This window comes from Ursus arctos, unplaced genomic scaffold (assembly GCF_023065955.2).
Source record: "Ursus arctos isolate Adak ecotype North America unplaced genomic scaffold, UrsArc2.0 scaffold_11, whole genome shotgun sequence".
Taxonomy (NCBI): domain Eukaryota; kingdom Metazoa; phylum Chordata; class Mammalia; order Carnivora; family Ursidae; genus Ursus; species Ursus arctos.
The window spans coordinates 7,577,983-7,594,106 of NW_026622775.1; the positions used below are offsets into that span (position 1 = coordinate 7,577,983).

The 16,124-nt window shown below is 41.2% G+C and overlaps 1 protein-coding gene across 8 annotated transcripts in view; it reads left to right on the forward strand.

The window, feature by feature from the left end:
• The window catches only part of ALPK1 (alpha kinase 1), a 121,203-nt gene that overhangs the window by 81,685 nt on the left and 23,394 nt on the right, over positions 1 to 16,124 (forward strand). For all 8 annotated transcript variants that reach the window (XM_057310007.1, XM_048212175.2, XM_026499193.4 and 5 more), the window contains one exon: positions 13,633 to 13,831. In XM_057310007.1, the coding sequence (XP_057165990.1) occupies positions 13,633 to 13,831 (199 nt within the window). The remainder of the gene's footprint in view (positions 1 to 13,632; positions 13,832 to 16,124) is intronic.

A 16,124-nucleotide genomic window follows, 5' to 3' on the forward strand; every position in this document is an offset into this window, starting at 1 on the left:
GCAAAGGAAACCATCAACAAAACAAAACAGCAACCTACTGAATGAGAAAAGATATTTGCAAATGATATATCCAATACGGGGTAAATATCCAAAATATATAAAGAACTTCTACAACTCAATACCAGAAAAGCAAGCAATCTGATTAAAAAATAGGCAAAGGACCTGAATAGAAATTTTTTTCCAAAGAAGATATAGTCATGCCAACAGACACATGAAAAGATTCTCAACATCACTAATCATCAGGGACATGCAAATCAAAACCACAATGAGATATTCTTTTTTTTTTTTTTAAGATTTTATTTATTTATTCAACAGAGATAGAGACAGCCAGCGAAAGAGGGAACACAAGCAGGGGGAGTGGGAGAGGAAGAAGCAGGCTCACAGCAGAGGAGCCTGACGTGGGGCTTGATCCCATAACACCGGGATCACGGCCTGAGCCGAAGGCAGAAGCTTAACCGCTGTGCCACCCAGGCGCCCCTCACAATGAGATATTTTCTTACACTTGTCAGAATGGCAAAATCAAAAAGGCAAGAAACAGCAAGTGTTGGCAAGGATGTGGAGAATAAGGAACCCTCATACACTGTTGGTGGGAATGTAAATTGGCACAACTACAGTATGGATGTTTCTCAAAAAGTTAAAAATAGAAATATCATATGATCCAATAATTGCACTGCCGGCTATTTATCCAAAGAAATAAAAACACTGATTCAAAAAGATATATGCACCCCTATGTTTATTGCAGCATTATTTACAGTAGTCAAGATATGGAAGCAACTAAATGTCCATCAGTAGACTAATGGGTAAAGAAGATGCAGTGTGTGTGTTTGTGTGCATTTATATTTATATGTAATGGAATATTATGCAGCCATAAAAAGGATGAGATCATGCTATTTGCAACAACTTAGATGGACCTAGAGGGTATTATGCTAAGTGAAGTAAGTCAAACTGAGAAAGACAAATAGCATATGATTTCAGTCATATATGGAATCTTAAAAAAATGTGAGTAAACAAATAAGCAGAATCAGACTTGTAAATACAGAGAACAAACTGATGGTTGCCAGAGGGGAGGGGAGTGAGAGGATGGAAAAATGGGTGAAGGGGAGAGGGAGATACAAGCTGCCAGTTATGGAATGAATAAGTCACAAGAATAAAAGTCACAATACTAAAAAAAGGAAGCAGGTATAAAATATTTTGTAGATTTTCAAATATTTTGATATTACAATGTTACCCTTAGTATTCGTTTATATTTTTTAAAATACCATTTAGTTGTTAATAAACTGAGTTATTACTCAAAAGAAAAATACAAACAAACAAAAAAAAACCTCCCTGGAAAGACATATAAGAAATAGACAATGTCAATCACCTTCTTGGAGGGGAGGTAGGAGCTTGAGCCAGGGTGGCAGACTTTTCACTATATCACTATAAGTACATTTTGAACTATGTGAATATACTACTTACACACACACACACACACACACACACACAAAATAAATGAAATGTGAATTAAAAAAAAAAAGCAGAAGCTAAGATCAAATAATCAAGCCTCTAGATGAATTTTGCTATCAGGACATCAAAAATGACTGAAATATTTTCAGATTTATTTATTAATGTATATAGGCAACCTTTTAAACAATGCAAACAACTTAACACTCCAAACAGTATGTTAGTGAATCTGACAGGTGAACTTCTTCATAAGTCCCTTCCCCAGCACCAGCAGACCCACACCACCACTATTAAAAAAAAAGAGAGAGAGAGGAAAGTCATCACTAATGTAGCTGTGAGAGTACCCCAGGCTGCAAAACTGATTGTCAAGCTGGCCTCTTCCTCTGCAACCATTCAAGACAGCCATTGAAATAGAAAAAGCATAGATGGTGGTGACCCAGTATTCTGGAATGCCCCCTGGAATGCCTTAAGGGCAAAGCCTGAGACTTCTTAGCTATGATCTCTCTCACAAAAACCCATTGGTTGTTAAGAAAAGTAATATCCACATGAGGTGGACTTAGTTCCCAGGAAACAAACGAACACCTTGTAACATCAGTTACAAGGGTCTTCTAATTCCATATTAGATAAAGACTTTGCCTTTGACCAGACTTGGACTCTTTGGGAAGGGAGGGCATCTCCCCAGGAGTCAAGGTGGTTAGGACATAGGAGAAGAATGAATCTTCTGCATCAAATAACCCTTCTTCTAGGGACCCATTTTTGGACTCGCACTCAATGTGTTGACTCAGATTGTAATGCTAAGCTTGTGATCTAAATATTAAATTTCCATTTTTAACTCTGACATTCATACGTTCTATATTTTCTAAAAGCCACCCAATCCATTTAGCTGAGAATTTGCATATTCAGGATGTTTACAGATCAGATAACACCATGTCTGTCTTTGTTATTATTATATATCCAATGCCTATAAGATGCATCTAGGAGATGCTCAATATTTTGTTGGGTGAATGAATGAATTCTCAGTAAATCATATGCCAAGAATTTGCTACGTTATAAAGCTTCATGTGCAAAGTTTTCCCCTATTAATGGAGTGTATTGCAATGATGAGTTCCCCCTCGTTTTTGAGATTAAGCTCATGAGCCTCAACTCAGTTAAGTTCTGTCCACAGTTAAGTGTTATATCAACTAATATAGACTTTTGATTTTGCTTTTCATTTTATGTTTATTTCCAGTGAAAAGGTCCTCTAAGAAAATAGTTTTGCTATGGTTTTACAGACATTTTCATAGTAAAAAAAAAAAAAAGGTATAAGGATTCCAATTTCTCAGGCTTCACTAACATTTCTTTGTCACCACATATAACCATGACATTAACTTCAATAATAAATATTGTAGACATCTGTGTGTAGTTTAAAGGCACAGCCAACAGGATTTGCTGATGGGTTGGACAAGAGGAAAAGAGTCACAAACTTGGAGTCAAAACACTAAAGTTTTGTCCTAAGCAAATGAATGTATGGATTGTCTTTACTGAGTGGGAGGACACAGAGGGAGAAGCAAGTATAGAAGAGAAAATAAAGAGCTCTGTTTTAAGTATGCTAATTTTGGGATACCTAATTGACAAGCTAACTGTTGTCTAGGCAATTTCATATACAAGGCTGCATTCCAGGAAGGAGACTTAGGATGGTGATCAAATTTGGGATTCACCCACAGAAATGATCTTTGAGGCTATGGGACAGTCTAGCTAGAGTATAGCTAGAGAAGAGAAGCAGTTTCAGGACTGAGTTTTAGGGCATTCAACATTCAGAGGCTGGAAAAGAAGAATACTCCAGCAGAGTAGAGTGAAGAAGAGAAGCCAGAGAAGTAAAAAAGAAAACCAGGAGGGTGTGAAATGCCAGAAATCATGTGAGTAAAAAGAAGGGATTAATTGGCTCAATCAAATGTTTCTAGGAATTTGAATAAGGATTAATAAATGGTCATTGGATTTGGAGGTTGTTGGCAACCTTGAAAAGGATGGGTTCAGTGGAGTGTTGGGGATGAAAGATATAGATTTAAGAAAGAATGGGAAACGAGGATATAAAGACAATGAGTTTAGACAACTCTTGAGATTGGCTATGAAGGGGGCAGAGACAATGGGATAGGATCTGGGGAGAGATTGCTGTGGACCAAGTATTATGTCCCCTCGCCCACCCCAAATTCCTATGTTGCAATCCTAACCCTCAAGGTGAAGGTATTAGGAGGTGAGGCCTATGGGAGGTGACTAAGCCATGAAGGCAGAGCCCTTATGAATGGGATCCATACCCTCATGAAAGAGGCCCCAGGGAGACACAGGGAAAAGATGGCATCTGTGAATTAGGAAGTGGGCTCTTACCGGACACTGAATCTGCCGGCACCTTGCCCTTTGACTTCCCAGCCTCCAGAACTGTGAGAAATAAATTTCTGTTGTTTATAACAGAGTTTATACCACCCAGTTTATAGCATTTTATATTATAGCAGCTTGAACGGACAAAGACAAAGATGTATGGGTAAAGGAAAACTTCTTAAAGATCGAAGGTGCTAGGTTTGTATGCTGATAAGAATGATCCAGTAGAGATGAGGAAATCAATGATGCAGAAAGAGAAAGGGGGTGTTTACAGGCAGTGTCCTCTAACAAAGAGGAAGGGATAGAACTGAGTGGGAGGTTGGCCTTAAACCTGCCAATGGGAGTCTAGGTTGGAACGTGGGCTCCACCGCAAGAGGGTTGGTAAATCTGGGTAAGACAATGAGGAAGGTCGCTTCTCATTGACTGTTTTCTCAGTGAAATAAGAAGCCAGGTTGTCCATGGAGAGTGTGGCAGCTTGAGAAGAAAGCAGAAAGTGTGAGCATAGCTGGACTGTGAGGCTGAGCTGAGGGCCAACTTAAGGTTATGGCCATAAATTTAAAGTGTCATGATTGTGTGTTTTTCTCCAGCCACATTAAAATTGTTTGGGTAGAGGCTCGGGTTAGGTAGAGAAGTAGATATAATTTGGGGATTGTAAATGACAATAAATAACATTCATCATCACCTCCTGTGTTCAGAACCAACTGAAAGATAGATGCAAAAGAGCAACCATCATTATTCTTTTTTTTTTTTTTAAGATTTTATTTATTTACTTGACAGAGAGAGAGAGAGAGCCAGCGAGAGAGGGAACACAAGCAGGGAGAGTGGGAGAGGAAGAAGTAGGCTCCCTGCCAGTGGAGCAGGGAGCCCGATGTGGGGCTTGATCCTAGGATCCTGGGATCATGACCTGAGCTGAAGGCAGACACTTAACAACTGAGCCACCCAGGCACCCCGCAACTGTCATTATTCTGAAATGGATAGGAGAATGTAGCTTTAGGTGTTCAGACAAGTGGGTTGGTAAATTCTCCACCCCAGACTCATCTTGTTGCTGGCAGGCTCCTTCCCTTATTGCAGAACATGGAGGAAGTTTTGAAAAGATGGGAGAGGAGCACATGGGTGCTTCAGTTGGTTAAGCATCTGCCTTTGGTTCAGGTCATGATCTCAGGGTCCTGGGATCAAGTCCCAAGTTGGGCTCTGCTAAGCAGGGGAGTCTGTTTCTCCCTCTCCCTCTGTGCTCTCTCTCTCTTTCTCAAATAAATAAATAGAATCTTTAAAAGAAGAGAAAAGATGGGAGAGGAAGGTCTGAGGCAGGTATACTCCACCTATTAGATAATTTGTTCCATCTTTAGCAAGAAGGAGGAAATGAGGGATGGGGAAAGGCCAACAGTCAGGCTAGCTTGGGAGGTTGCAGCTGTACCTGTACTTTGGAATCACCTGGGAATATTAAAAGAAATCGATGAGTGGGTACACTTGCTGAGAATCTGATTTAACTGGTCTGGGGTGCCATCTGGACATCTGAACTTTTTAAAGTCCCCCTAGGTGATTTTAATGTGAGGCCAACATTTTCCCTTAACAATAAATATGATTGGAATTGCCAGACAAACATGACAGAAGCAGAAAGTGACAAAGGAGTCAAGAATGCTTTTTTAGGGGCGCCTGGGTGGCACAGCGGTTGAGCGTCTGCCTTCGGCTCAGGGCGTGATCCCAGCATTATGGGATCGAGCCCCACATCAGGCTCCTCCGCTGTGGGCCTGCTTCTTCCTCTCCTACTCCCCCTGCTTGTGTTCCCTCTCTCACTGGCTATCTCTATCTCTGTTGAATAAATAAATAAAATCTTTAAAAAAAAAAGAATGCTTTTTTAAAAAGTCACTATATTGATGCACCCTGGGAATTTAAAGAATCAAGCAAGAACATGAGGGAATTGATAGCATAGCAAAAAATAGTAGGGTCAGTGGATTATGTGGTTGTCCCTAAAGGGTTACAGAATTGTTGGAGTTGAGGTCCTGATAAAGGCAGCTAGAATATGAGATAAATATCAGAGAACCAAGTGGTCAAGTTGAGATTCAGACTGTGCTGCCACCAAAATTGCAAGTTCTAGGGTATTTCTGGCCATGGGAGTCATAGGTACCACAGACATAGGGACTAAGGCTGGTGTAGAACAAGATTGTTGGAAGTATGGAGGCTGTGGCAGGAGAGACCGGTGTGCTGAGTGAATCATCGTTGTGGATGTTGAAATGACCAATTATGACTGGAGTCATGGTGGCCATACAACCTTGAAGAGACTAAGGCATGCAGGTCCCTGGCTCCCAGGGACCATGAGATTCCACTAGGATTCTGGGTAGGTGGTTCTCTGTTTGGAAACTGCTTTCTTTTTCTTTTAAAAGATAGCCAACTCCATCTATGGTAGATTTGAGAGAGAAAGGATGAAAAACAGGGAGAGACGATTGAAATGTTATCTTTAGGTATATAAAGAAAAAGATATAGAACTATTTTTCAAAAGGGCGTGAATCTGCATGTTGCACTAGTAAAACAAAGGCAGGGTGATGAAGTATTCACTGGTCTTGGGCATAAACCTTAGGAAAGTTCAAGTTTTTTTCTCTTCCTCCCTCACCACATCAGTGGGTGGGTGAACACGGAGCATGATATGCTTGGTCTTCCGTTGACCTTGAGTAGTCCAGTTCGATGGCTTCTACTCTTCGTCTGATTTATTGTTGATGTATAAATATGCAGGCATCCTCACTTTTCATTTATTTATTCTGCTAATTCCTCACCTCAGGACATCTTTCCCCTGCCTTTTTCCAATCTCCCAATTTGCTATGCAGCAATAATTTCCCTTTACACTATTCCTGCCAATTGCAATGCCAGATGGCTTCAGTTCTGAGTCCCCTCACCCAGCCCCCCTAGAGAACAGCTGCCATTGTCATTGCTGCGAATGTATCCCGGCTTTGAACCCATAGCTGGGACCCAAACTTGACGCTCAGTACCGGGAGGGGCTACCACTAATGCAAGGAACCATGAAAACGGCACACACTTTTCCTTGCTGCTGTTCAGCAAAAGCCCTTAGCAAAGGCTCTTTAGCATTTTTTCAATCATCTGTGTGTTGAAATCTCATTGTGGAGTTTGATTCCTTTACCACCTGACTCAGCTTTCTAGCCGTGAAGTTCCCTTTGTGCCATAAACTCAATTAGAACCCCGTATTTCCATTCCGAAAACAGATGAAAAAAAACAACTGTGGGGTTGTTGCACACGCACAAGCACACACACACACACACACACACACACACACACACACATTTGTAAGCCTGTCTCTAGAAATCCAGCACACTCTCTTATCTATATCCACACATTTGTATCGGAACATGGTCAGTCAACAAGAAAAACACAATTTGGTGGCCATGTGGACAATCTGACAGCCTTTATGTCAGGCTGAGGGAAGACAAAGGGGTAGAACTCCTGTTCGAATTTTTGTGTTTTTTTTCTTGAGTTATCCTATGTTGATTCCAACACTAAAATTCTGTTGCTGTGAGATTGTCTAAAAAGATCATATTTTTGAGTCCTCTGTGATGGCAGGTCAGTCATAGGCCTACAAACCCAAACAAAAGAATCCTGAATCAAATTCCATGTAGACCAATATGCATTTCAAAGGCACTGCCCATGTAGGCAGTGGGTTAGGGGTTTTGTGTTGTTTTCTTTTTCTTTCTTTTTTAGGGAGTGGGGGTGGGGGAGGGACTCTCTTTCATGTTAATCTAATTGTGCATAACCCAGGCACATTTTACCATGTAGGGAAACTTTCTCTTTTAGTGTCCTTCCCTGCCACACACTCTGGCCTCCTTTCATTCCCCTCCTTCTGAAGTCAGAGTGCTCCCCGGGCGTACATTTGGGGGAGATTCCCAGGATGGTGATGTATTCTGCGTGGCTGCTGAGGAATTTACTATCCCCTCACTTGGCAGCAAATGAAAGTGGGTATTAATTTCTCAGAGTGCTGGTAGAAACGCGAGAGAGGGGCTACAAGAATGATACCCACCTAAATCTGTATGTAGTGCACAGCATGCTGCTGTTTCAAAAGAGGGAGAGAAAAGACAATGACAAGAAAAAAAAGATTCTCCTGAGTTGACTTCTCTGCATTTTGCATCGTTAGGTTTTGGAGAGAGATGCGAGAGGTTCGGCCCTGAACGGAGCTAAATTATGCAGCTGTGGGGATGCCAGGTCCTCCAGAATAGGATGCTTCGTTTAGATTTTCCACAATGCTATTGAAGTGCTTATTTTCCTCCTGAAGAGACACAAACAGATGCAAACTTCTGTAAACACTTTAGAAATGAATTCAGTGAGTTTGGCCTCTCAGCAGTGCTCAATAGCTGACAGAAAAATGTCTAATTAGTGCAAGTGGAAATAATAGGGCCACTTGGATTCCTTCCATCCTCCTCCAAGTCTACTTTTCCAAGGAACTCAAAGGCCCTTTGTCTGGCAGGTCACCCTCTCTCAGGCTTTTGTGCTCCAATCTATTAAGAGTAGAAGGGGGAAAAATAGATTAGGCAATGTTCTCTGCTCAAATATATGGCGTGTTCATGCGGGATGCAGAATAGGGTGTTTGCAGCATCAGTTTACAGGTGCTCGGGGAGGGATTCCTCCATTGGCGACAGCCAAAAGCAACTCGCACGTGCTGAGAAGGCCCCCTTTCAGGAACCAGCTTTCCTTCACCAACCGCCATAAAGCCTGCTCATTTTCCTTTTCTTTCTCGGTTTCTAGTAACATCACTCCTCAGAGTTGGTGAAGAGAAGAAAGAGATTAAAAGAAATTAGAGGCTTAGACATTTTCTGAAATAAGCCTTAGAGATGTTATACACATGATCTATTATTTCCTTTCTACTCTATTGAAAATTCCGCTGACATGTATTTCCAGAGCCTGTCTTTTCTTGTTATTTTCTCATGCAGGAGAGTGGGAATGCATGAACTGACTTCTTGTTCCTTTTTTTTCCCCCACAGTGTTCCCTGTCATTTATTAAGCACTCACCATGTGCCAGGCCCTGTGCTGAGCGCTTGACTCACATTTCCTCTAATCCTGAAAAGCACTGCAAATAAATATTATCCACATTTCACAGAGGAAGCCATTGAGACTCAGAGAGTTTAAGTAACTTACCATGGCAAATAAATGGCAGCTAGGAAACAAATTCAGGTATCTGTGCTTTCACTTCAGACATTATATATTTTTTAATCTCTAGAACTTTGATTTGGATCATTTTTACATCTCCCTCCCATGTTTGTAATTCCACCTAGTTTTTACTCTACCTTCTGGAACTGATGAAATACAGTTATAATAACTGTCATTTTGAGGTCAGTTTCTATTGATTTATTTTTCTCTGCAATATGGCCTTTTTTTCCCATGCCTGGTAATTTTTGGCTGGATGCCAGACATTGTAAATTTCACCACGTAGGATGGTGGGTATTTTGTGAGCCTGTAAATATCCTTGAACTTTGTTTTGGGACTCAATCAAGTTAGGAAATTGTTTGATCTTTTTCAAGCTTGCTTCTAAACTTTTAGAGTGGGCCAAGAGCCACCTTATTCTAATTCTGTCTCACTATTGAAGTGATGCCCGTCTGAATACTCTACCCCATGCATGTGAACAATAAGATTTTCCTTTCTGGTTGGTGGAAACACAAGTCCTACATGAAGCCTGGGGACTGTTTCCTCAGTCCTTTCAGGTGGTGCTTTCTTCAGCTTTGGGTGGTGTCTTTCCATGCATGAGCTCTGCTGAAAACTCAAGGAACCCTCTTCAGATCTCTGGACTTCTTGCTTTGTATAGCCCTCTCTGTGAGCTCTGGCCACCTTGACCTACCCAGACTCCTAGAATCTCCATTGTCTCAAGTCAGGAAGACCACCTCACAGAAGTTTTCACTGGATTTGCAAAGTGTCTTTGCAGCTCAGTGTGAAGTTTGTCCACTAGAATAATTTCAAGCTAATCACCAAATTCATGGTACCAACTTTTACTAGAGAATTTCAAAACACTGGAATTAAAGGCCATCTCCTATAAAGTTTTCTCTTCTTTCCTTTACTTTTAAATACATAACAAGAACACTCTTTTCAATTTTTTTTTTTTTTGGCTCTTTTAGAATTTGCTCATCATAATAAAGGATATGTTTTCCTTAGAAACTGTCTGTATTCAGTGAGTGACAAGTTTAGCCCTAGCTCCAAAGACCCAGCTTCTTATGCCCAGGTTAGGCACTGAGCAAAATCACCTTGATCAGACCATAGGGAGGAAGTAGAAGAAAGATTGATTCTTAAGACAGTTGTGTTTCTCAAGTGTTGGCCAAGGATAGGGAGAAATTGGAACTCTGTTCACTGTTGGTGGGATTGTAAAATGGTACAACTTCTAAGGAAGACAAGCTGGACCTTCCTCAAAAAATAAAAAATAGAATTACACTATGATCCATATATTCCACTCCTGGATATATAGCCACAATAATTGGAAGCAGGATCTTGAAGAGATATTTTCATGTGCATGTCCTTCGCAGCACTATTCACAATAGCCACCAGTTTGAAGCAAACCAAATGTCCATCAACAAATGAATGGATAAGCAAAGTTTGGTATATACATACAACAGAATAATTCATCCTTAAAAAGGAAGGAAATTTTGTCACATGCTACAGCATGGATGAACCTTGAGGACATTATGCTAAATGAAATAAACCAGTCACCAAAAGACAAAAACTATATGATTCCACTTACTTAGAGTACCTAGAATAATCAAATTCATAGGAATAGAAAGTAAAATGGTGATTACCAGGGGCTGGGTTGTGGTGGGGAAAGGGGAGTTGTTGTCTGATCGGTATAGATTTCCATATTCGCAAGATGGAAAAGTTCTGGAGATCTATTCCACAACAATATACTTAACACTACTGAACTGTACACTTGAAAGTGGTGAAGATGGAAATTCTATGTTATGCGTTGTTTACCACAATAAGAAAAATTATTTTAAAAAGATACAGACATGGGTTCCTGCCTGACCCTGATCCTTTGGACTTTGTAAATTTGGAAAGTCACTCAACTTCAGTTTCCTTACCTTACTTAGATGTTATAGTTACTATAAATTCAAATGGGATAGTGTATGTGAATGTTTCTCATAAACTAGATGGTACTACAATGATGGAAACCATTTTTATCAGGTAAGGATTGAGAATCATTTCTGGAAAATAGCCTGTCACTAAGCATTGCATCCCAAGTAGGTATACGGTTACCCTAAAACTGAACCAGGGCACCTGTGAGAAGGGAGAGCAGAGCTGACCATGAAGCACACACCAAAGGGCAACCGCAAAGAGAGGGAACTCACTGTGGCTTGCTGAGGACCCTGCAAGATACGTGGTCATGAGCAGGGTGACAGCAATAGCATTGCTCTTTCCAAGCACACGTTTCAGGAAGCCTAGCAGTGGAAGAGGCTGCAAGTTCTGCAGATAACAGCTGAGGTTGCAAACCTTCCTTGCATAGGAAGGACTCTTGACCAGAGACCAGCCTTTTATGAACAGAGCTGGGCATACATAAAACCATAAATTTTCCTTTCCATTTGAATTTACAGTTTATGAAGGTCAATTGACTGACTTGTTCTCATTTTAAAATATGACAATTCTCAATAGAAGTTCTGAACACTTCAGTTTTAGTTTTTTTTGGTTGGAAGGAACAAAGGTTCACTCAAGCAAATTCACGAAATGGGGTGTGCATTATTATGAAAACATAATGGAACAATCAAGGAGGCCTGGAACTCTAAGAATGGCCTCTTGAAAAGGTACATTTAGATACAGAGGCATCATTCTTCCATCTTCAGTCTGTTGCTGCTCATAAATGTGACTTAGCTACATTCTATTTTCTGCTTCTTTCTACCCTGACTCCCACTCTTTCTATGTTTCTTAGTTCAGATTTGAGAGTTCATTTTTTCAAGCCAGGCCACAGAGTCATGGGACCAGGGATCAGATGAGCACTCTGGGGTTAGCTTTGGGCTGGTGGTAGGGTGGGGCAATGGAGTCAAGTTCCAGCAGCAAAATGCATGTCAATTTCAAAGACAAGAGCTGTGGGCAGAGCAGTTTTCTTAGAAAGGATTATGGTATATTAGGCCATGATTAACATTGGGATCTTTGCGAGGATCCAGGATTCTTTTCCTCCTGGATTCTGAGCAAACTGAGAAATAAAACAAGAATTAGGCAGACAAGAGGTTAAACATTACCTTTAATTCTGATAAAGGCTAAATTGAAAGGTATAGCTTCATATTAGAGTACAGGAGATCTGCTAGCTGAACCCCAGAATTATGTAGACAAATGCCTTATCGAGTTAAGAAAGCATCAGTATGAAAATAGAGCAGTTATTGTGCTGGTTATTGGTAGGCATTAACTGATTAATGAATACCTATAAATATAAATGTTATGTTCTACATGCAGTGCTATAGAACAGCACACCATAAGAGATATAACAAAAGTATACCAGATCAGCAATGGTAACAACGCCGATTACATATTTGGTATTTACTGGCATCACTGCAAGTATCAGATAATTGATACCCAACTCCTGTCTTCCTAAAATAAAGTTGGTACAACATGGAACTTGAACATGTGAGATTTGGACCTAGACTTCCTATATTCAAATCTCCCCTCTTAGTCACAGGTCATGTGACATTGGGCATGTTACCTAACCTCTATGAGTCTCAGGTTTCCCATCTGTAAAATGGGGGTATTATTAGAATCTGCCTGTTAGGATTGTTGTAAAGAGTGAGCGAATTAGGACACATAATGCACTTAGCACTGTGCTCTGCATCTAGTTTTACTCAGCAAGTGTTAGTACTTAGGATTATGTGGTAAAGAAATCAGTGCTTTGTGTAGTAACATTGTGCTAGGAAAATGAGCAATGCTTTCTTGGCTTCCTATGTGAACCAATATGCTCAGGAAACACTGCTTGATTTAGTCTAGCAAATGGAGAAAGTACTACAGAGTGGGAAACTCATTTATGCTGTTAGCTACATGACTTTGACTCTCTTGAGTGTAACACCTTGGAGACCAAAAGATGATGTTTGTCCATACAAGTTTGCCTCACTTATCTCTACTTCTCACTCTTTATGTTACACTTTCATTCCATGCCTGTTTTCTTCTTTTTCTTGTTTTATTCATTACCTAAATATAAATTTAAAATATTGCCTAAAATTCTATATTTCTTCTCAATTAAAATGTAGGCGATGAGTGAAGCAGAGTGTTATGAACCGATGTGGAACGCTTTACTAGATGCTAAGATGACTGAGAGAACCAACTAACATAACAATATGTCTAGTATCATCTCATTTATGAGAGAGAAAAAGAGGGAGAGGAGAAAGGGGGAAGAGAGCAAGGCAAGGAACCAATTCATGTCTAAATATACACAAGACGGTAGAAGTTTCTAGAAGGATCGCTCTGAAACCATGATGAGGAAGAGTGAGAATGAGATTGGGGAGGAGGAGGGGAAAACTTAAGGTAAAGAGTCGGGAAACTAAGAGTCACTTTTCATTTTTACCTTGTGTTTGAATTTTCTAATAACAGGAAATATACATCTATCACTTGTATAATTTTAGAAATGTAGTGGGGAAAACAAAATGAAAGACTTAATCTCACAATTGAATTGGATTTTTCCTTATTTATTTTTTCCTTTGGGTTCAGCCGCCCAATAATGTATGTTCTTCCCCTAGTTCTAGGTTTTGTTGTTCTTGTTTTGGTTAAAAACAACAACAACAACAAAAACCACCCAGAAGACTAAGCTTGGTCCCAAGGCGGCCTTCATTTTCTGCGGGGCGCTGCTTCTGTCTGGTTCATTATGTCGCATGGGTGTTCCTCCAGGCGTCCTTGAAAGCCTCCATCCTCGCCCGCGACTGCGCGACTGCTGCCGCCATTGTGTTCCTAAGCGACCGCTTCCTGTACGGGCTCGACGTCTCCGGCAAACTCCTGCAGGTCGCCAAAGGGCTCCACAAGTTGCAGCCAGCAACGCCGATTGCCCCGCAGGTGGTTATTCGCCAAGCCCGACTCTCGGTCAACTCAGGTAGGCCTCCCTCCTGCTGGCCCTCCGGTCCTGGGGCCGACCAGCCGGGGGGCTCGCCTTCGCTCCGGGGCTCCTTGACTTCCGCGGGAGGACGGCGGGCACCCGCGCCTGCGGGCCATCTTTTCAAGCCGCGGGCTCTCCCCGCCCCCGGCCCTCCGAGGTGCCCTTCCACCCGCCTCTTGCCAGCACAAAGGCCCTGGCATAAAGGGTTTCAGAGCCAAAAGCAGTTGAGAAAATTGTGAAAGGGTGTGGAAAATACTAATTGGAGCTTTTGTCTTCTAACAAATCTGTCCTGCTGCTTTCAAACAGGGGTATCTGAATTGCTATACTTCTGACCAAGAGCCTTTAAAAAGCAGATTAAAATTCGACTATTTTCTCTTAGTTCTCCTGTCTCCTTTCTGTAGGGCCACTTGACTATGCTAACAATAGAGCTGACAAATCCACTGAAGTAATTTAAGGGTTTTTTCCATCACCGGGAACACCGGTACAGTACCTGATTAGGCCCTAAAGTATCTTTTTTTCTTCTTCTGTCACTTTGAATGAAATGATAAATGAGGCTGACATTCTAACTTAGGATGCACTGTAGAGGGGGGCTGGAGGGAGAAAAGGCCTGCTATGTATTACAGTGAAGTTTACTTCTATAGAATTTTTGAATTATTTCAATTACTGAAAACCATGAGGTAGAGAAATGTGTAGCCTGTTATCCTCCTTTCTAAGAGTGTAAGAATAAAAGACAAAAGTAGAAGGCAGATTTGCCCTTCCTAAAAACAGAACTGGCTCCTTTTTTAAATTGATTTTAGCTATTATTATTGCTTAAGTAAGTCTGGTCTTCAAGGGGTTAAAGTATCTTTACTTCATTTCCTTTGAAAAGGAACTGTACTGACTATACTAAATGGGACAATTGTTGGATGCAGAGAGGGACAGAGATAAAAGGACATGAGAGAAATGGGCTTGTGGAGGTTCACTTTTCAAAAGCCCAACTTCATTCACTTTCAAGTTCTTGCAGCTGTGCATAAATTGTGTCCGTGTTTATTGCTTTCCTAGAGTAACTGCGGGGACAGAGTTGAACTTGGGAAGACTTGCTTCCTTCCGATATCCCTGACTTGGGACATTTTACAATGTTTGGCGTTTATAATGTTTGGGGTATGAGGGAAACCTAACAACTAATATTCCTTCAGATCGCATGGGATTGCGATGGTGTGTGTGCATAGCATTCCGTGGGGAGAACAGGATGATGAAGGCCGGGCGCGCACAGGCAGAGTTGTAACGTTGGTTCTCCTCAATTAGAGCTTGGAACAGAGCTAAGGTGGCCTATTTTATGATATACGGATTTGCTATAGTGTGACATGGAAATTGAGGTCAAGCGGAAGGCAGGCATGTTAATAGCTTTGTTTTACACAGCCAAACTGATTTTTTCACTTGTTTGTTTCGCTGTTTCTCTCATGCTTCTAACCATGATAACAAGTAAGCCTAGATATCATCATGAGCAGTGTGCTCCTCTGCTGATTCGTAGCCTGTGTCTAAGATAAAATTCTAGATCTCACTCCCCAACAGTTGGTTGTCTTTTTCTCAAAGATACTGCCGGAAGAGCCATAAGAAAACAAACACAGTCTCAGAGTTGAGTGATTTTTGTGAACTTCTCCCCCCAAACAGCTCTTTTAGTTTTTTTTAAAAGATTAATTTATTTTAGAGAGAGAGAATGAGAGTGCAACAGTGGGAGTGGGGGGAGAGAAAAACTCAAGCAGACTCCAGTGAGCTCGGAGTTCGATACAGGGCTCGATCTCACAACCCTGAGATCGGAACCTGAGCCGAAACCAAGTCAGACTCTCAACCTACTGTGCCACTCAGCATCCCCCCCCCCCAAACAACTCTTAAGCCTCCCCATACGCTGGATGTCTCAGAGAGAGGGGCTTGGAGCAGCGGTGGTGTCCTTGTAAAGAAGGTACCATGAGAAGCGGTCTCCATTCTCAGCATTTGGGACTGCTGGGATGGAGAAATGAGAGGACTATATGATATTATAAGGAGTAAGGAAGAGGATTAAAGGTCATATGAGGGGACAGCACAGTCCTACTGTTACCCCTTCAACTCAGCCCTTCCTAGTATCCACTCAAAACACACGCCAAAAGTCGGAGCATTCAGCATGGGATTTCAGAGGCAATAGAGGACATCCTGGGCCTGCCCAGCTCACTCTTACATTTTAAAATTAGGAGGCAAAACCTTTTAAGCCATAATTAGAGGTAAAGGTTCAAATCTTCAATTCTTTCACATGGAGGATTAAGCAAGTATATAATCT